This window comes from Apus apus, chromosome 1 (genome assembly GCF_020740795.1).
Source record: "Apus apus isolate bApuApu2 chromosome 1, bApuApu2.pri.cur, whole genome shotgun sequence".
Classification (NCBI taxonomy): Eukaryota; Metazoa; Chordata; class Aves; order Apodiformes; family Apodidae; genus Apus; species Apus apus.
This window is the reverse complement of record NC_067282.1, coordinates 199,103,774-199,125,737: the sequence shown is the minus strand read 5'-3', so window position 1 is coordinate 199,125,737 and position 21,964 is coordinate 199,103,774. Positions and strand designations below refer to the sequence as shown.

Genomic DNA, 21,964 nt, shown 5'->3' with positions numbered 1-21,964 from the left:
CATTAGAGGCTCTTTATTTATAAATAGGTATTAATCCAGCCTTAGGCAAGGCTGTGACCACGGACCTGCTTCTAAACCTAGTGGCAATTGACCCAAAAATGTCAGAACAAATCAAAAGACCATAAAACCCACCAAAAAATAATCAAAGATCAGTGCAAACCAAACCAATCAAGCAGATACTACCTTAAGTCAGCCCTATTAAATATGATGCTCACTGAGTCACAGCTGCCCAGTGCCTTGCAAAGGGGATCATGAACAGAGAAAAATCAGTCCTGAAAGATCGGTCCTGACTTGAGACTCCTGCCTCAACAGAACAGGCTGACTGGGAGGCTCTATCAGGTTATTTTAGCTCCTACAAATAGGGCTAATTCATAAAGCAGTAAACAGGAGAAATGTTGCTGAAATACATCATTTCCCTGCATGGCTTTTGAACCTTTCTATGGAAATTATCAGCCAGCCTCTTTCTCATTTGCTGTGCAAAGATCTACCAAACTCTGAATTCAACAGACACATGTGTAGAACCATCTGATGTCCCAAAAAGAGAAAGGGTTGTGAAAACACACTGGGTAGCCAGCACAGAGCATTCTCTTTGTGACCACAAGGAACCTACTGAACTGAGGGTCTCTTTTTATAACTGATACTGCTGGTTTCATTTCAAAGCCAAGACAATTGTACATGCCCTTTCCTCCTTAGCACTGAGGATGGGACACAGGTTGTGGTGAACATCTACTTAATAACCTATTAGTGTGTGGATAAGCTAATCAGCTTCTTCACACTTGGCCTTTCCGGGTGTTTTCTTCATTCACTTACATTCAGGAGAATGTCTGCTGTGAAATGGGGGGACAACATGGTTCTCCCTACCTCATACCTGGAAACATTCCAGGTCAGGTTGTACGAGGTTCTGAGCAACCCGATCTAGTTGAAGATGTCCCTGTTCATTCCAAGTGGGTTGGAGTAGATGGCCTTTAAAGTAAATTCTAATGACTCTTCTATGACTCTGTGGTTCCAGGAACTCACTTGTCCAGCAGGATTCATGGCTGAGCTTCTTTACTCATGCTAATGGGCTGGTTTCTGATCCTGCCAGTGCTGGTGATGTCAAGACCATCTTGGTGATATTGATGGGGACATGAAGTGAGTCACACCCCAAAAGATCTGACCCAGGCGATGTGCTGTGACTGTGCAGATCAGCAGAGGCTCCTGGCTACCAGGTGTCTGCTCCAAGACCAGCTTTGTTTTAAAGTTTGTGAAAGAGATGAGACCAGCAATGTGAGTCACTGGTTTGAAAAGAAGATCCCTACCAGTGACTCACTGTTCATTCCCATTTCCACCACCTATTGTAGCAGAATGGAGTCAGCTTGGAAAAGGGATAAATGAGAAGCATGAAAACAAGCAGGGAGGATAGAGATAGATAGGATGCTGATGAGTAGTAGAGTGAACCAAAGATTGGTGCTAGCACCTGTGAGGGGAGAGGAAATCACTGAATCACAGAATGGTAGGGGTTGGAAGGGCCTTCTGGAGATCATCTAGTCCAACCCCCCTGCTAGAGCAGGATCCCCTACAGCAGATCACACAGGAACATGTCCAGGTGGGTTTTGAATGACTCCAGGGATGGAGGCTCCACAATCTCCCTGGTCGTTTTGTTCCAGTGCTCTGTTACCCTCAGACTAAAGAAGTACTCTCTTGTATTTAGGTTAAACCTCCTGTGTACCAGTTTGTGACCCTTACCCCTTGTTCTTTCACTGGACACCACTGAGAAGAGTCTGACCACATCCTCCTAACACCTGCCCTTTAGAAATTTATAAACATTAATGAGATCCCTCCTCAGCCTCCTTTTCTTTAAGCTAAACTGACCCAGCTCTCTCAACCTTTCCTCACAGGGCAGATGCTCCAGCCTCTTCATCATCTTAATGACCCTGTGCTGGACTCTCTCCAGTAGCTCCTTGTCCTTCTGGACACAACAAGGTGGCTGAACAGTGAGGCAAGAGCTTCCAGGCATCTCTTCTCTCATTTTGTGAGTCTCCTGCTCCAGGAAAAACACATCTAAATATGGCAAATCCTTCATGCTACATCCGGCTGCTGGCTGTAGCTCACTGGCATTTGGTTGAGATCCCCATTGAAGGTTGTCCCTGGAGCAGGGAGGGGAGGTCCCCCCACGCTTTGCTCCATGCGAGAGCCTGGGCTGACTCACCAGGATGTCAGTGCACAACAGCCAGCAAGCTCAGCCAGCCACTATCTCTTGTCTCTGCCAGACAAATAGGATTTCCTCCGTGGCGTGCGGGAGCCCAGCTGGGGCTGCTCCGCACAGGATGCGCTCAGATATCCTGTGGGCGACTCTTCTTCGTGCTCCCTGCACTCCCTGCTCCCTGCCAGAGGCCACTTGGGTGCTGTTTATCCACTCCAACACCCCCTGGGGCAGTCCAGCTAGGAGAAGGCCCTGCAGGATGGAGCAGCGGGGGCCAGGGAACCAGCTGGCTGGGCTCTGTCATGGCATTTTCAAACGTAAACAGGGCCCTGCACAGGAAACCTCCAGCACTGCTGAAGGAACGGGGCTCAGGGGGCTGGAGGCTCCTCAAACATATGTCTGCAGAGCTAAAGCAAATGTGCTCCTCTGTGGTCTGTCCTCTGAGATGAAGAAGGCAGTCTGGGGTTCAGTCCAACAATAACCCAGCAATAGCGGGGCTCCTCAGCAGCTAGGAGCCCTGCAGAGCTCTTATGGCACAGACTGCTCCAAAGGAAAAATCCACCTTGGACCTAACTTGGTTTTGTTCCGATAATTATCTCTGCTGGCTTTGATTACAGTTCACGCCAGTTTGAAAGCAGAGCTTTCATTCGTGGACAAACCTTGCCCCAGATGTCCAGGGATGGCTCAGAGACTCTGAAGAGAAGATCCTTGATGTAAATCACAGCAGCTCACTGCTTTGAGAGGGGCCTTCAAAGTCAAAATTAGACAGAAGTGAAGGATCATGCTTGTCAGGATCGACTTGGGAGCATCAGGCATCAAATTTACAACTCTGGAGTGCACACAGACTGTGGGAAGGGAGATCAAGGGCCTGGGAAACACAAAGGAGCTTAGGTTTTGCCCCTGAAATGCTGTGATCACGGGGAAGTCACTGTCCCAGTATAAGACTCTATCTCCCTTCTGCTGTGTCTCGAGACCATAAGTGACGTGGGGCAGCGACTGCTTCGCACTGCATGGCAGGATCTTGGCCAGACAGTGTGAAAGTTGGAAGCAACAACAAATACTTCCTTGCAGCCTTGCTGCAAACCCAAGGGAGACATATTAGCTTCAGCATGCTCCTTGTGGCACGGACAGCCCCTTCAGTGAGGAGGAGTGAGATCCAGAGAGGAAATGGCTACAAGTTATTTCCAGGAAAAAAAAAAAGACTGAGAACACTGGGGAAGTCGGAGCAAACAGAGATTCAGTCCTGCCCTTGTGATTTCAAGTCACTCGGGGTATTTATAGCCTGGAAATCTACCGTGGCCACTTAATCATTTGCACTTATTCTCTCCAGCTCACAGGCTGCACCACGATAACCCATCATTGTTGTGATTGTGTGCTGATAATCTTCGGCACAATGGGAGGAAATGCAAAGGCTGGGATGGAGCCGGTGATAGTGCCCAGTGGGACGGGCAGTGAATGCCCCCTCCTGTCCCAGTGGGACAGGGCTGGGTCACCTCTGTCAGCCAGGCTCAAGGGAAGGGGCTCTTGGAGCAGAGAGGTCTGAGTGACTGTGTGGAAGGAATCCAGAGTGTCCAGTTCCCTGGTATCTGTCTTCCTCTGCCAGATGTCTTCTCTCTGTATTTCCTTGTAGCTGCTGCAAGGAACACAGCAGCAGCAGACCCCACAGCTCACCTTAACATTCTGGGGAGAGCCCTGTCCTCAAAGCTGGTAGGACCCAAAGGCAGTTCTGAACATAGGAACCTGGAGGGAGCCACGCTTGCCTGGCCTAACACCTGGACCAAAACAGCAGCTCACACAGTCCTATGTAGGCATCCAGGTAGACTGACCCACCTACCCAGGCCTGAAGAAATTACTCACTTGGTCAATGAACTCTGCACAGGTCTAGTCAGTAGTGTAATTCTGCCAAGTCTGCAAACTCCATGCTCAGCCAGACAGGACTTGAGCAAGGAGAAAAAATGATAATACAGAAATAAAAGCATGGGCAGCTCCCAGATCAGAACTTCTATCCCTGTAACCCTGGAAGGTGCTGGCCCTACAGAAGCTTTTCTGGGCCAGATTTTCTGCTGGCTTTCACCTGGCTACTGCTCTACCAGCAAGGCAGCAGAAGCAGACCCCCATGTGTTTTTTTCCAGGAAGGTGAAAAATCATGTGAATTAACATGAAAACAGGATTACTACCAAGCAGCTCTCACAAACTTGGGAATGGTGCCCAGGAGGCATCTTGGGAAGGCCTTAGGAACTTCCTTGGGGTACTTAACATTATTTACTTTCTAGCAGGAGAGCTGGAAAAAATGCCAAACAAACAAATTACTTCAACAACCCGACACCAGTCCAGGAGCTGCTCAGCTACTGCAACTCCCTGAGCGATGGGAGGCACAGATGGTGGATTGTTGGGATTGTGAGCTGCACAGTCAGGAAGACCTAAGGAGCAGAAAAGCACCTCTGTTTGCAGTTGAGGTAAAGAATTGCACAGGAGGTTGCTCTGGAACTCTGTAAGCTTTCTTCATCTTAACCCCTTGCTGGACGTTTTCCAGGCAGGAGAGGGTGGCTTTTAAGACATGAAGGATACAGTAATGCCAGGCTGATCTACTACAGCAGTGAGAGTTCAGTTTTAAAAGCATTTCTGTTCTTATATGGATTCTTCCCTTGCCAAGCGTGAGAATGTTATTCTCTAGTGTTACCCATCTTAACACAATCAGTTTTGGTAACTTGACGTGACGCTTAGCAGTGGGCATTTAATTGACTGGAACTGTTAATTACAGTGATACCAGCAACCTTGCCCTCCTGAAAAGCTTCTCACCTGAGCAGCTTCAAGCTGTTCGCAAACTATCAATCCTTGCTTTGCTTCTGGAGTGACATTTAGCACTATTCTAGACAGTTTGCCTAGTTCAGACTTACAAAAGAGTATCAAAGAAATGCAGACAACCTCCTGACTCCCCTTCTCTGGTCCTTTTCTTTTCATGCTCTTGCTCTCCTCTGTATCAACTTAAGTTTCTTTCACAAATTCTATCTTACTCATGCAGGAAGGCGCTTCAAGCCACCAGAAGAAACCTCTAGGTCCCTGGCACTAGTTTGGTAAAGAGTGCTAGGGAATAGCTCTTTTGAATCTGAGACATCAGCCACATTCAAGGAACAGAGAGGCAAAGCATATATGCACTGGCTGAAGAAGGCACCCTGCCACAACACTGCTGAGGGACATCACCAGTTCCCAGCCTGTCTCCCTGGTGAGCTGCACTGGCTGACCACCTCTTCACTGCTGGCTGGGGGACTCCTTCATCAACACATCTGCCTAGGGATGAGCTGGGTGCTAAAGGGTGATTATGGTAGAAACTATGAAGTGAGACCAGGTCCCAGCTGGAATGTGAGAGGCTGGAGATGACATCCTGGGGCCAAAGAGGAAACGAACATCAGTAATGAGAGAGGGGGAAGCTGCTGCCTGTGCTGTTTGTGGGACAATGTGCTGAGAGACAGACTGACACCTGGACAGACAGAAAGGCTAAAGGGAAGTGACTTTCATTGCTGCAGTGCAGCTTGTGGCTGCTCCCCACTATACCATGACCATGGCCCTTCCCACCATATTCTCTCCACTTACAAGATAAAGGACCTACCTGATGACAGAAGACTCCCGCTGCTGCCGCTGATAATTTTGCCTTTACTCCCCATGTTGGCCAGCTTTGAGGTCTTGAGCGTTCCAGTTTCGGTCAGGTCAATCGCAATCTCACTCAGGCTTCTTGCAGCATGAATCTTGGACTGGACATGGACACAGGAGTTAGTCATAATCTGGTGCTTCTTGAAAGCTCACAGAAGGAAAGAGCCCTTTTGCTGTGGCAGGAAGCAGAGCTCCACAGCAAACCTGGATTATTTTACAAGAATAGAAGCAATCTGGCACAGCATTCACTGCTGCCCTTTTTACATTCTTAAGTGGGTACAATTCTGGCATTGCTTCCTGTTGTTTGTTATTTTCTCTGCTTTGCCATGGACATTTTTTCCTCTTAAACAAACTATGTAGGGAGTCTCTATGTTACCACATACAATAAGAAACCTTCAGAAATGCCATCTCTAGCATCTAAAGGAAGCCAGGAAGGGCCTTTTCAAATTTGCAATGAGATTTTGCCCAAGAAACAGTGAGGACATGGCTTAAACGGGCTGTCATGAGAAGCTGGAAGAAAACACTGGCAGGAAACCATGTTCAGGTTATGGTCCAGCCTAACAAGCTGCATGCCATGCTCCTACTGTGAGAAACCTCTTCAAAGCATTAACATTACTCCAGTAAGAAACAACACCCAGCTCCAGCTCAGTAACTGGCCTCACTAGAGCAAGGAGTCACCCATTGTACACCACAAAATGTCAACAACCTAGGCACCTGGAGGGAAAAGTAAAAATGCATACTTTGTAAACCTATAGAAGAAAAGAATAGAATAGAATAGAATAGAATAGAATAGAATAGAATAGAATAGAATAGAATAGAATAGAATAGAATAGAATAGAATAGAATAGTAGTATTTCAGTCAGAAGGGACCTTCAATGATCATCTAGTCCCCCTCCTATCTTAGGAAGAAAGGAGTTAACTTCCTAAGATGCCATCCCTTCTCCATCGGTTACGGAAGGAATTGAGAAAAGATGTCCAGAAAGTTCAGGTGAGAACTTTCCAGAACTTTCTGTTTGTTGAACGGTGAGCTCAGATGTGGTTATGCCCAAAGAACCAGCAGAGGCAGAAAATGTCCAGGGCAAGGGGGCCAGCAGCACCAAGCAATGAAATGAGCACAGTGCCTGTTTGAAGGGTTGGGCTCACTCAGTAACAACCCCACTGTCAGCAGCTTGCCATCTATCTCCAGTCCATACTGGAAGCATCTAGCAGGCACTTAATGTGAACAAGAGGATCAAGGACACTGATCAAAGTTGCTGGGGATGTCCCTTCAGCCCTAGCACTTCAGATATAGCCCTAGCAATACTAGGAAGATCAACTCTACATATGAGGGTGTCTTAGGTGGCCCCAAGAATTTTTCAGACTTTTTTCTGACCAGTACAACCTTAGGATCACTGTAAAATTGCAACAGCCACATCAGAACAACCCCACCAGCCCTCTATTCTTCTGTCTCATTTCCAACTGGGATCATCTCCAAGCACTCAGAAAAACACAGAAGGAAGCTTTTCATTAAACCATTGTGGAAAAAATCAGTTCACATGGAAAATTTCCTCTTGCCTCCTCTGAACTAAGGACAAGCTTATGCTGTGAGCTCTATACATATATTGGTTGTTGAATTTGCTTCAGGTACCAAGCCATGATAACAAGGAGAAAACTCCTGAAAACTAGGAAGAAGCTGGGTGTTTGTAATATAGCACACAAAGGGACTGCTACTTCATCTCCAACCTAGAAACTGCTTTCTTGTTTGCTGACCCTCATGTGATCTCCTCTGTCATGGATGGAGGGAGCTTGGAGCTCAGCCCACCACCCAAACCTCACAAATTCTGTGCTTCCAATTAGCCTGGCCTCACAGGGCCACTGACCTGCAAATTCTGGTTCCCAGAACCCAGGAAGTTGTTGGGACATTGTGCCAAGGCTCACCAGCCACACAAAGGCTTCTGTTCAACAGGATGGTGAAGCCCTAGCTCAGGATCACTTGAGCATCCCCTGCTGCACCTCCTTGAGACCAGAAGACTGAACCCTAGTCATACAGTTCAAGTGGTGGGCACATCATTACAGAGCTACCAAATCAGAAGCTGATTGATGTCCCTGCACCTGCGTGTGATCTACCACCACTGGAACTAACACGAGATGGAAGTACAAGGAACACTCACCACTATGGGATTTTCATTGTTATTCCACATCCTTGGGAAGCAGAAATTCTTTTAACAAGAACTAAGGCTGAACTGATGGCTGAATGCTTACCATACAGAGCTTCAGCCTTAGCTCTGTTACTGATCTGCTGTGGGGCTTTGGGTAAGACTCTTAACTTTCAGTTCTTAGCAATCCCCTGCCCTGTTTGCACATCAGTGAAATAATGAGGGAAGTAAAACGTCTCCCTGATGCACATTGCATTTTTAAGATTAATTTAAGACTGCAAATGAAGACAGCAGTGGGAACACCTTATACTGAAATACCCTCAGATGTATTAATATAGTTTAATATTCTTGGGTATTTATAGGCTCCATCATTACCATTCAGAGGTACCCAAATGCCTCACAAGCTTATTTCCACAAGCCCAAGAACAGGGTATGTGCACTTCCTCATTTGAGTGCAGAAGCTGAACTACCTACCAAGATGTCAGAGCAGATCAGCAACCAGTACTGACTGTCTTAAACTAATGCTACAACCAGTAAGACACCCTTCATTTCCAGCAGCTCCTCCCCAAAATCAGCCCTAGGAGAAGGACAGCACTCTTTTAGCTTCTTGGATCTGATGTTTCTGGACAGGAACAAGGTCTGTGAAACATGTTCTCCAAATAGCTCTGGAAGGTTAGTTCTAGCTGAAGAGGAAAAGTCACTGCTTTTATCTAATGAGATTTCCTGCTACTGAAGTCCTGATAAGCAGCCTGACCATGAACTGCTGTCTTGCTGCAATGGCAGATCTTTGGAGGTAACAAGCCTTCAGACTGCTGCTGTCCTGGTGATTTATCCCCTGCAGATGTAAATATGCTGTATGAACCTACATGTATGTAGGGTTATGTATACTTTGCATAACTCCAGCAACAGCTATATTGGTCAAACCAGTATCTGTCTAACCCAACATACTGAGTCCTTGCAGTGGATGTGTAGTAAAGTACAAACCCCAACTCTGCACAGACAGATCCTGCCCTCCTGCTCTACAAGGCAGCGGTTTCCCTGCATTTATAGGATAGTTACAGCCAGAAGCCCAGCAGTTTTTTTTCCACTCTTAATAAATGAGGGCACACTCTGGCCCTACATGTTTGACCAACTGCAATGCTGAGTGATAGAAATGCAGCTGGATGCTCTTGTGGTCCTGTCAGTCAAGCAAGGCTTGCAGTGGCTGGAAGTGTGCCCTACACACGGTAAATGAAAAAATGATGTAACACCAAAACCTGGCATCCCTGGAGCCAGGGGAGAGGATAAACAAACAAGAGGAGAGCAGAAGGGATCAGCAGGGCAGAGTGCAGCCCACAGAGGGTGCAATCCAAGCCTGCTGAAGCCATAGGAGAAAGTTTTAGATCCCATGGCCTGCACTGAACAGTGGGGATGGAGCATCTCCTGAAAGGAATGGGGTTAATTTTCCATGCCGCTCAATCCCTGCTGCCTACAGCAATGCCAATCAGCATCGGGTGGTCTTGTGCTTTGGACAGCCACTCATCAACAGCAGGAATCAGACCAACAGCTCATTTCATACAGGCCACTGAGCAGCAGCCAGCATGAGGCCTGGGCTAGACTGTTCTGACAGCACAACAGTGGAAAGCTAGATTACATCCCATTAGCGCTCCCGTGGGCCCTGCACTCCCTCCAGGCTCAAAAATTTTAAAGCACTTAGTGCAGACCTGCCAAGTCTCATTTACATGGAGGGAGACTGGCTCATTCATGAGTCATTTCAAAGCACCAGGCCAAACTGATTCCCAGCGCTGTTCTGACAGGGTCAGAGGGTGAACAAAAATCCATCAGTGAAATGCAAGAGTAGGTGGACACTACGGTTGAATTTACCCCTCTTGCTTGCAGTGATGGAGCTTTGCTGAAGGTGATTTTTTGAAACCCTTGGCCTATTTTCTACCGGTTCACTCAGCCAAAAAGCTTTGTGCTTGGAGGAACATGCTGCTGGAAATTCCCACAAACAGGGACTTCTCAAGGCTTTTAGGCCAAGCACTTGATTGACTCGGTGCAGTCAACAGAGCAAAGACATGCCTTGAAGTCCTGCTGCATCTGTCTCCTGAAAAAAAAGGGAAGCTGACTGGAGTTCTGCACGCTGACATGTTCACTCAGAAAGCTGAGGATCTCTTCTGTCTCCATGTTACGCTTCGTTTGCAAGGAGACAGATCAGCAGGGAACAAGATGCTGGGAACTTGGTGAGCTGGCAGGAGTTCAACGCAGAGCGAGGCTGCAAAGAAGGCTGGGACCTCACTTCCTTGCATAAGGGTCAAAATCCAGGCAAGCTGATTTTATTTCTTCTAAAAACCCAAGAGAAGGGGTTTTCCAGTGGAGCTGTGCAGAAGGCCCATATCCAACTGGCGCCCGGTTACGAGAAGCAGAGATTTCAAGCTTGCTTTATCACTGTGTCATATCTCCTGCCATCTTATCTACATCACTAGAGTGAAGGCTCAGTTGCAGAGAGCTCCAGCAGGCTTTTTCTTCTAAGCTTGTTTTTATTTTTCTTTCATCAATATGATATGAAATGCCACGTTTGGACATGAAAAGAGGGAATATCTTAAGTTTTGCTTTGAAGTTGGGGATTCAGCTGCAGTGGGGACTGAAATTTAAGGGTATGCAAACCCATGCGACCTGAAACTCAAATAAATGTTTGTCTAAGCCCTTGAGAGCTGAAACAAAGACATTTCATATCACCCCACTCTGGCATATGTTTTACTACTTTTCAAAAGTGAAGCACACATGGGTACAACGTCCTGAAGTGACCAGCAGGATGAATTGAACAGATCAATTAAAATTGATGGATTTATCAATCCTGACAGAATCACATCAAAGATGAAGATGATGGACTAAAACACCAGCTCCCTTAAGAGAATGGGACAAAAATATTTGTACGCCTTGACTTCAAAGCCCCAGCATGACCACTGGGATTATTGTGACAAAGCACACTGACATGGCCACAGACGTGACAGGTTGACAAACGAGGGTGAGTGGGTGGTGCTGTCTGTAGGAGTGTGAGAGAGGGGAGATCAGATTGAAACACAATCTGCCAACAACAAAAGAAGTCACTGAAGGGAAGTCCTGGGCATTTAAGAGACCCGGTTTCTTCCCAAAGAAACAGGAGGAGGAGAGCATCTCCTTTTGTTAGTTGGTTGCTTGTGACCTAAATACTTTGCAGCTAGATCAGCAAATCCATCTGGCTAAAAGTAAAACACAACCAAACTTCGGATTGTTTGCTGAGTTGTTTTTGTTGACAGCAAAACAGAGAGGGCTACCAGTGGCCCCAGTGTGCTGCTAAGCAGAGGGGATCAGGAAAGCATTACCTGGTTTAGGGTGAGCATGCAATTTTGTCCGTATTTACAGCTGGCATTTAGGCAGGGGTGGGAAATCAGATATACGTCTAAATTCAATGCAGCTCACAGCAACTGTGGTGAATCCTGGTGGGTTTTTTTTGTTAGATGGGACATGGCCACATGGGCGAAACAATGTGGTCTGCTCAAGGCATCTAAAAATCCTACCCACTTTACCATAAAGTCACAGAGATCATGACATGGAAAGCAATGTCAGAAGGGTTTAGTGAGCTGGACTAACAGCTCACTTACGGCCCTTCACATAATTTCAGCAAGCCAATTAAATTCATTTAACTAGCACAAAAATAACACAGCAAAGAAAACAAAACAAAACCACAGACAAAAAAAACCCCAAACAAACAAAAAAGCCAACAAAACAAAAACAAATAAAAAAACCACCAAAAAAACAAACAGAAAATAAGTATTTTTCTATCAGTTTAGTGGACTGAACTGGCTCATGAAAGGACCTGACAGGCTCAGCAGCTGTGCAAGGGAGGGAGCTGCCCCTGCCTGGAAATGCAGGCAGTGCTTTCAGCTACAGCAAGATGTTAAAACTGTTTCAGCCATTTGGAGAAACATCACGCTGCACATTCCTGCCATCTCACCAGAGGTGGGGAGCAATGCAGGCAGTTGCATAAGAAGGTCCCCACTCAATACAGATTCCATCTGCTCTGTAAAGTTTTACACTGGCAAGCTCATATGGAGAGGGACATGTGCATGAGAAGTCTCCCTTCTGTCTTCAAGTGATCTCACAGTGATCAAAGCAATATTCTGCTGCTCTGGGTATGCCTAAAATTACTGTTGATGAAAGGAATCAGAGGGAGAACACAAACTCCCCTGGACTCAAGGTGGTTTCTTTTGTGAATTGACTGGCCCTTTGTGCAGCACCAGACCAAAACAGAACAGTTCCTTTTAAGACCAGGCTGTCAGCATCCTGCCTTTCTGTTGTGAGATTGTGTGGAGAGAGAAATAATATCCCTACCCCTCATTTCTAGGAAAATATGACAGTAAAAAGCAAGGGGCAGCAAGGTTTCAAACAGGTGTAGAAATGTGAACCCACTTTGAACTCAGATATTGGAAGCTGCCTTAATTTTACCACAGAGTTCAAGAACCTGAAGATATGTGGAAACCACCCAGACAGGGACATGACCCTATCTGCTTGCAAACTCTGGCTCCTCCAATTCGGCCACAATCTATCCCTCAATCCTCACTCCCAGGGACATGAATTTGATATAAATTCTGTCAATCTGGACAAAGCTAGGAGATATTTTGAGTCTATTTTCCTTTTTTTTGATCTCAAGTGGAAAGGGAGGGCAGGAAACAAGCCACCACCTGGACTGGACCTTGTTGAAACTGTAGGAAGTGAGAAGGTCTTAACCCCCACAACATGGACTTCCCACCTCCAACATGCTTACCTTGCTTTGCTTTCTGTCCAGGTAGAACTGATGTTGACTAATGGCCATAGCCCAGATAGACTTTATTAGTGCTGGACAGGCGTACCACGTATGCACAGCAATGCCACTATGCCCAAAAGTTCTTCTGGTCACAGATGCCCTAGAAAGGAGAAAAGAATGAACTGGGGTTACACCAAGATTTTCTTGAATTCTTTTGTGGCAGAACCTATCACAGAACTCACAGTAAAAACTGCTGTCTTTACTGTGCACACCCTTGTGCTAATGGGAAAAAAATGCACAGAGAACAGTAATAAATAGTTTATCAGGCCAGGAGAACATTTGCTTTAAATAACTCCTCAAGGTAGCAAGCTCCAGAGGACTAACAGTAAAGATCATCCAGTTTGTCCAGTTCAGACTATTCCTGGGTTTGGCTGAGCTCAGATGCGTGTCTCATGGGAGTCACCAATACCAAAGCATGTGTGAATCCTCTGTGTCTCATCACAAACTGAGACACCCAACACCAAGTCTTCACACCCTGCACCACCGCTGGCTTTGGATGGTGGCTCTCAAATATTAGGACTCGGTGACAACTACAGATCAACAGGATCAGTGGCTTCTCTAGATAACGTGGGAGACACTCCAGGTGCATTTATTTCCCCACTTGTAATCAGATGTAGCAGGACTGGCCACATGATATGGGAAAGGGGAGCTGTGAGGCTTAGAAAAGGCTGCCTAGTGCCCTGGAGAGAAGAATGTTACTCAGCGATTAGCTGAGTGAATATAAAAACAGGAAAAATAAGAGCTAAATGTTTCCTCTCTGGGACTCCCAATTGTCCTCAAATATTAACAAAAAACACAGGTTAGGTTTCCTCATGCTTTCACAGCTGTACAAAACTGCTTGATTATTCCTTTCCAGCCCTCAACTCTAACCCCACCAGCAGAGCCCCTGACATGGGCACAGCAGCACACACAGGCTCGCAGCGTCCTGGTCTGCAGAATCCCTCCCACTGCAGGCATCTAGCACTGGCTGGATAAACCAAGCTGCCGATCTGCAGAGCCCCAGGTAAATAAGGTCCTCCTCTCCAGTTGTTTAAGAATAATCTTGTGGTGGAGGACAATTACGAAGTTAATGTGAGCACTGGTACACAGGCTAGCTCAGGAACTAGCACTTCCATTACAGCCTTTCATGTAGAGATGTGGACGGTGAGGAGGGGCCTGTGCAGGTCAGGCTGAGGAGCACAAGCTCTGTGTGATGCAGGTGTAAAGGTGACACTGCAAGTCAGCCCAGGAGCTTTACTGTGCATTGCAAAGGATGGGAGATCCTTTTACCAGCACTCAGAAGTCCTCAGGCCTGCTAAGACTCTGGCTTGCCTCCTGCACCAGACCTGGCCACGTCTCCTCTGGTGCCTGTGGGCTACTGCCCTGTCCTAAACTGGAGGTGAATGTGGGGAGGCACACAAAGAAAGTTGTGCTAGAGCCAAGAATGAAAGAAAAGCAAAACTCAGCAGCAAAATGGGATCTGCTGGCCAGGTTCAGCCTGGGAGAGGGCTTACAGCTCTTGTGTCAGGGCCTCTTCAGTGCTATAAAGTGTGTTAAAGTCAAATTGTGAAGCTACAAATCAGAGTGAAATTTCTCTGAGAAAACAGCCACAGCCAATGCAAACAAGGACTGAGAAAACTGGGATCTCGTATTTCAGTGTTACCCTGTGCTGAGCTCTTCCTATGTGACTGGAGCAAAAGACCTCGTCCCATCCTGAGTCTTGTTATTGTGACAAAAATCCACATGGACGCAACAAAACAGTGGATGATGGTCCTAACCAGGATGGATGACGGGCTGCCTCATCCCTGTCACTGGACAGGGAATGAAGGCAATGCTAGGAAGTGCTTCTGGAGTTGAGGCTGGAGGAGGGATCCAACTCTTGGTTTAAGGGGCACAAACCACTGCAGCACACTGGCATTGAGGCTCTAAGGCATTAAGGCACTCAAACATGGGCTGAAGCCTCAATTCTGGTGTCATCCCACTCAGTTTGAAAGTAGTTACTCATTTTGAACTCTCAGAAATGCACTCTGTAAGCCATTTATCACCTCATCTTAAAAGAAGTGATTTCCATCTTTTTTCTTCTTGGGATCCATACATGTTTCCCATCCAAACTGCAGACCCCATTAAAAAGTCTGCAGACTTTGCTGGTCAGAGCTGTGGACTTGGTTTTCATGGATGGTCCATGAGTGTTTTCTGTGACTTCCCTCCATGCATGCTACACGCACTACGGAATTAACCCTGCAGATATGCCCTAAAATGTATCATTTCCCTCTTTTATGGGCTAAGAAACCACGATGAAGAGAGGTTTAAATGCCTTGTTCAGGACAGGAAGCCACGGGCAGAGGCAGGGCTTAAAAACACATTGTGCTGCCCAGCCCTGGCCACAACCATGGAGCAGTGCTTGCTCTCCTGCGAGTGTGGCTTCGCTGACTCAGGCTCTGGTTTGGCTACACAGAGAGAGGAATGTGGAGGGAGCACTGTCGGCTACTCCTCCACAGACTGAGACCTCGCAGGAGTCCATCCCACTTAGCCAGGAGACTACAACCCGAGCTGTGTTCCCACCACACCACCACAACGTGCCCTGTTGCTTTACAGCCAGGGTATTTTCACCTGGATGTTGGTACTTGAAAATCAACCAAATTAATTCCTTTGTCGTGAGAAAGCACCAGGCTGACAACCTGGGACAGGGCTTTGTCCTCCTGCTGTTGACTCAGAGAAACAGCACAATGGAATAAAAAACGGAAGCTCTTCTATCTCAGTAATCCCTCTCACCTAAATAAGAACGAGACAGAAGAGGTTCCTCTGCGTAGTTACATTTCATGCATGACACTGAGGTGCAAATATCACCGTGATTTTAACATCCCAGAGCTGTCTGCTTTCTTCTCCTGGCAATCGTGCTTGGAGGAAGCGGCCGGGCTGGGTGTCGAGGGGCTCCTCGCTGCTGGTTCCTCGCAGCACGCGTTCCTGACGCCCCGCCCGCTGCCGGGGGCTCGGAGGGGGAAGGACAGCACCGCCCCCAGCTCCCTTCTGGAATATCTTCCAGTGTATTCTCTGCTTTGGGAATTTGCTCTGCTAGATTTCATGCGACTATTTACGTGCTTAATACTAAGCAGATGCCTCAAGGCTCTGCTGACCTGGAGCTGCACAATGGTAGGAGCAACTCAGTTTAAGCTTTAACAGAATTCACTTACGGAGACAGACCCCGTTGCGTTGGTGCAGCCGCGCTCACAACAAGCACAGAAACGGTGTGCAAAATTCCCCTAATAAAAGTACATTGATGCACAGATTGGCACGTGAAACAGGTGAAACAGGATCACAGCTGAGCGATCAGCAACACACGCTGCTACCAGGAGCACATCGGATCAGTCCGCAAAGGGAGCTGGTTTCCATCAGCCCTGTTCATCCTTTGCAAACGGGACAGAGCTTTTATCGAGAGCAGTTCACAGAGCAATACACACGCTGGGTCACTGTCTGCAGGAACCATTCACTAACGCAAACGAGCAAGGGGTGCAGAATGCACGGCTTAGATGCAGCGCAGTCACCTGAGCTCGCTCCCGCGCCTCTAAAGTAAGAAAAAAAGATTCCTGTGCCAAAAAGACTGATGGGCTTTTTCATCCAGACTGCCGGTAAACCTCTGCTACCGTGCCATTCCTTTCAGTCGTGCTACTGAGTATTTATTTACAAGGAAGCATGTGAGTACAAAATCTGGCGCCCATCTCCAGGCTCCGAGTGCAACACGGGGACAAGGCAACCCCTGCCACCCTTCCGCGCTTGATGGCACCACAGCCGGGGCAGCGGAGCTGCTCAGCCCCGCGGGACAGAAGGTGCCAAAACAGAGGGAAGGAAAAAAAGATACCGCTAGGAGCCGAGGGGGAAACACATCCTCAAAACCTGCCACCCAAACCCAAAACGTCCCGCTGGAAGGAAGCGGCAGTCCCCGGGCTTGGTACCCGCTGCTCCTTGGAGCTACCAAGCGCAGGTCGAAGCTGTAAAGCCCGGCACGGCTCGGCTCGGCACGGCTCAGCCTCGCTGGGGATGGCTCAGCCCGGCTCGGCAGTGCAAAAGCCCGGCTCGACACGGCTCAGCCCCGCTGGGGATGGCTCAGCCCGGCTCGGCTCAGTTCTCACCTGCGCGGGTCGTGCACCTCCACCGAGAACTTCTTCTCGCGGAAATAGAGGTTCTCCAGCTGCCTCCATTGGAAGATCTGCGGGGAGAAGAAGGGGATTGAAGCGCCCCTGCCGTGCCCGCCGCGCCGCTTCCTGCCGCTGCTGCGGCGGGGCTGCCCCGCTCCGCTCCGCCCGGGCTGCCCCGCTCCGCCCCGGCTGCCCCGCTCCGCCCCGGCTGCCCCGCTCCGCCCCGGCTGCCCCGCTCCGCTCCGCCCGGGCTGCCCCGCTCCGCCCCGCCCCGCCTCGGCCCCGCGTCCCGCCCGCGCCTCCCGCCCAGGCCGGCGGGGCAGCCCCGGGGGCGGGGGGCGGCTCCCTACAGCTCGGCCCCCGCTGCCTGCGGTGGGCTCGGTGCCGGGGGGAGGCGGGGAAGAGAGCCGGTTTCATTCCGCCGGACGAAATTACGGTTTAAAGACATACAAGCCACGGGAAAGCCGGGATTCGGCTGCCTTTTCCTTTCCAGAGCGGGAAGCTGGGGTGTATTTGTTCCCTGCCACAACAGCCTTTCCCTCGGGCAAGGCGTGCAGCGCTGACAGGGGAGGGGCGAAGGTGGCCTGGCCGAGGAGGTGAGACCCCCACGGAGGCGACCTGCAGCACCCCGCTGAGCTGCGATCCCCAGCTCTGCTCTTACCCCCGCAACCAACATAAAACTCACAGGAACATCAGCTGAGCGGAGTCAGTTTCTCTGTGCCAGGTGCTGGCAGCACTCGCGCTGGCCGTGCCCCGGGCTCCAGCGAGCTCCCGGCAGCGCAGCCAGAAGTCCATTTGGGAGGCTGCCCCGTTGGGGCATCTCAAAGCAGCACGCACACACAGCCAGCGCTGTCACCGGTGGGGGAAACTGAGGCACAAACCAGGTGACTGCCTTGCCCAAGGTCACAGGAGTAAGATGCAGGTCTGTTGGGCGCTGGCTGTGTGTCCTCACCCCGGAGTCGGTGTGGGGCAGCCCCAGGGGCTCTGCTTGCCTGAGTGTGTGTGCTCCTGGGCAGAGGGACACGCTCACACGGGCCCTGTACCCACACCTCTGCCCTGGCGCAACCCTCGTTTCCCCGGCAGGAGGGAGGGCTGACCACAGAAGCAGCTGGAAGGACGCGGTGACTGAAGCGCCGTGTCAGCGCTGCAACCACCGCACTGTCACACACACAGGCCCGCGGATGCCTCCGTTTGCAAATGAGTAAACCTGAGTCTGAACCCTGGTTTCCAAGCTGCTAATGCACAGGGAGGAGGCAGCCACCACCCCCTGGGCATCTCGTTCTTCAGCTTCCCCGTGCTGCCCTTAGCGGGTAACCTCACTGCTGGGGAGTGGAGCCACCAGAGCTCTCCCTGATTTATACTCCCTCTCCCCCTACAAGCAGCTTCTGTGGAGTTCCTGTCCTACCCCCAAGGAAGACGCTGGCTCCTGCCACGCCGAGATAAGCTGCTTGCCAGTGTCAGTGCTCTGGAGATAAGTAAACAGGAGGGGTAATTTGATTTGCACTGATTAAACCGCTACTGGAGGTGACATCTAGCAAATGAAACACTCCACAAACAGGACTCAAACATCTCCTCACTCACAAGGTCAGCAAAATTGAAAATGTTTGTGTTTGTAAAAGTTTCCAACCAGGATGTGTGTTTTGTTGTTGTTTTCCTTCCTTCCTTCCTTCCTTCCTTCCTTCCTTCCTTCCTTCCTTCCTTCCTTCCTTCCTTCCTTCCTTCCTTCCTTCCTTCCTTCCTTCCTTCCTTCCTTCCTTCCTTCCTTCCTTCCTTCCTTCCTTCCTTCCTTCCTTCCTTCCTTCCTTTCCTTCCTTCCTTCCTTCCTTCCTTCCTTCCTTCCTTCCTTCCTTCCTTCCTTCCTTCCTTCCTTCCTTCCTTCCTTCCTTCCTTCCTTCCTTCCTTCCTTCCTTCCTTCCTTCCTTCCTTCCTTCCTTCCTTCCTTCCTTCCTTCCTTCCTTCCTTCCTTCCTTCCTCTCCTCTCTCCTCTCTCCTCTCTCCTCTCTCCTCTCTCCTCTCTCCTCTCTCCTCTCTTCTCTCTTCTCTCTCCTCTCTCCTCTCCTCTCCTCTCCTTTCTATAATGGGGTGTTCAGAAGGAAGGATGGGGTAGAGAAGGCACTGAGCAGTCCTGTACCTTGCGGCTGTCCACATTGCAGGAGGGCAAAGGAGAAAGGGTGCCAGGAAGCCTGGAAAACTTGAAGGGCTGTATTATACTGACTTTAGAAGATTATTTTATAACTTCACTGGAAAAAAATAGTCACTGTATAAAAGTGAAACACAGAATAGCCACTATTTTACATACCAAAGGAGGAGAGACATAAGGTGAAAGGGTTAAGCAGGGAGCTGAGTATCTTCCCTGCAAGTGCCCACTGAGCTTCAAAGTCATGAAAAGGAAGTTTGGGGCCTGGACTCCTACTGACAACAACTGTGGTCAAGCCTAAGACTGCCATGTGGGTTGACAAAACCATCCCTCTGTGCTTCCAGATGCCCGTCCACAAAGCGGAGAGCAGAATGTGGCCATGCCTCACGGCATGTGCAGAGAACATGTTTGGGAGGTGCTCAGACATGTGGAACACATAAAAATCTGAAACTCCAGCAGATCACACCCTTCAGAAAATATCCCTTTGTCCCTGGGTCCCCTGTTGTCATTTATGACTAAACTTCGGTGCGGTGCAGAAGGAATTTGAAACCCTTTTCTGCCCTGCTGGCCTCTGCTCTCCTTGGACTCCCCATTCTCCTACCTTGGACTCTGCCGGACTGTCCCCTGCACTCCAATCCTTTCCTATTTTATCCTGTTACCAAACTTCACAGTGCTCAGTTCTTTAGCTCAGTTCGTTAACTGCAGCTCCATTTCCCTTTGATTATTAACTCCAACTGTCCAAACACACGGGGCTCTGAGGGAGCTATTCAGATGCAAAACTGTAGGTGTCGAGTGCCATTTTCCATGCCCTAGGGCACCCTGCCTGGCCCCGGCTGCTGCCCAGGAGGGCAGGTTCGGTGCCCTGCCAGCCCCACGCAGATATCTTGGATCTCCAGCAGTGCTAAAACAGCATTAGATACCTATGTTTTGGGCACCAGAGCAGCTCCCCAGATCACTGCATTTTTATATTTTGTTTCATTGTTTTTCTTGGCAGAGTGTGGAAGGAGGCAAATCCAGATTCTTGAGAGGGAGGGGGTGAAAGTGACCCCACAACCTGAGTTTATGTCTTTTTTTCATAGCCCTGCTCTCCTGAACATACATGTGAGTTTTATCATTGCCATAACTGCTCTCCCTTTGCTCCCCAAGCATTACTCTGTAGCCTCCCACTCCTTTTGCCCACATTAATGAGAGGTCTCCCCCTTCCTATACATAGGGAATCCAATCTGCAAAAATGTGAATACCCAAAAGAAAGTATCAGCTTTCCTGTTAGCTGATCACAACCCCTCAAGAGAACCAAAGCCTAAGGTCTTCCATCAGCCAGACCTTCTAATGTAAGCAAGCTGTTCCCTTCACCAGTTGCCATGCTTATGTACAGTTCAAAATGATGTTAATTCAGTGACAGATGTACAAGGTGCCATTAGTGGGTCTTCTTAAATGGAAATGTAATTTTTACCCATCAAGATCCTTTTACCATGCTGATGCTTGCAGCCTTCACTGGGGAATATGAGCCACAGCAGGGAGCTGGTCGTGATTTCAACAGTCTTGCAGAAATGCAGTGACAACAGATGTGTGCTGGTTTTGGGCCTAGTTTGAGTCAAAGCATCCACGTTCATGGCAGGTTTTCCTCTTCCTAATCCGAGTCTGGTCTGGTTTTGGGTTATTTGGCTTATGATTGTCTTTGGTTGATTTGCAGGGCTGAATCCAAACACCTGCCCTTGTGGGTGGGAAAATTCATACTGGCTTTTTCTGGAGTTGTATTAGGGGCAAAGTGGCTTTTGCCAGACAAAAGGCACCTCACAGCAGGGACTGGGACAGCATCTCCCCAAACATGCTGGAAATGAGACTTAGAAAGTCCCTTTGTAATACAAGCTGAGAGCACAGTTCCCCTGTCCTTTAGTGCTTGCCTTCACTTCAAGCCCGCAGACAAGGGGACAATTAGTGGTGCTTGTGGTTGGCTGAGCTTCTGTGATGTGGTGGTTTGTCCACTGAGATCTTTTCTGAGGTCAGCAGCCCATTTCAGATCATGCAGCACTGGGCAGCTTTCAGATGGGAACAATTTTTGGTAGTGGCTGCACACGAAATAATTTCATCTTCAATAGATACTTAGGGAAGTCTTCCTGACACTGGTTTTGAGCACAGCTGCACACTCATACATGCATGTAAAAGGGAAAAAAGTTACTGAAAGAGAAGGAAAGATTTACCCTTATTCCCTACCCCTCTGCAGGGAGTTATCCCCTCCATGGGCTCTGTTTCAGTGTGCCAATAAAACTAAACCAAACACTAGCACTTGAATTTGCAAGACTACTTATCAACCCACAAACATTCAGGGGAATAATTGTTGCCTGTCAGACCATGTGTACTGTTTAAAATATGTTGGGGTGGGTGGGGAGACTATGGTGGGGAAGCCAGTGCCAGAAATGGCTTTTCTACAAAGTTGGCAGCTTTGAAGAGGAGCTAGGGGAGAGATCTGAGTGCTGCACAGTGCACTGCAGAGAATTCAGGTGCAAGCAACAGGAATTTTCTCATTGGAAGCCCCTTCCAAGAGGCAGGCAAGCTTGCCAGGCACCAGATGCTTGTGACTAGTTACAAAAAGCTGCAGTCAAAGCCCTTCAGATGCAAGCTTCTTTTGTGCGCACACTTGTGGTTTGCTAGCTGCTCCCTAATTAAGCTGAGCCTGGAGGAGAGGAGGCCCAGGGATCTGTATCCATGTGAGTCTGAAGAAGGTTTTTACCATTTTTATTGACAGTGAGGCCGGTGCTGTGGAGTTTGCAGACAGCTGGAGGCAGGGTCAGCCCGAGAGCATTTGAAAAATGCCAGAGGCTCCTGATAAAGAAGGGAGGGTGTTTTGTGAATGAAAAACATAGGGGAGGTTTCTGGCTTGGTCACTCACGTCCTTCCTGTGTGTCCTGAACTTTGATGATGTAA

General features: G+C 48.8%; 1 protein-coding gene across 7 annotated transcripts in view; it reads right to left on the bottom strand.

Annotated features, from left to right (window-relative positions):
* Window positions 1-21,964, bottom strand: part of FRMD4A (FERM domain containing 4A) — a 383,479-nt gene that overhangs the window by 26,385 nt on the left and 335,130 nt on the right. For all 7 annotated transcript variants that reach the window (XM_051608133.1, XM_051608143.1, XM_051608117.1 and 4 more), the window contains exons 12-14: window positions 16,897-16,973; window positions 12,752-12,890; window positions 5,790-5,931 (exon numbers count right to left, since the gene is read on the bottom strand). In XM_051608133.1, the coding sequence (XP_051464093.1) occupies window positions 5,790-5,931; window positions 12,752-12,890; window positions 16,897-16,973 (358 nt within the window). The remainder of the gene's footprint in view (window positions 1-5,789; window positions 5,932-12,751; window positions 12,891-16,896; window positions 16,974-21,964) is intronic.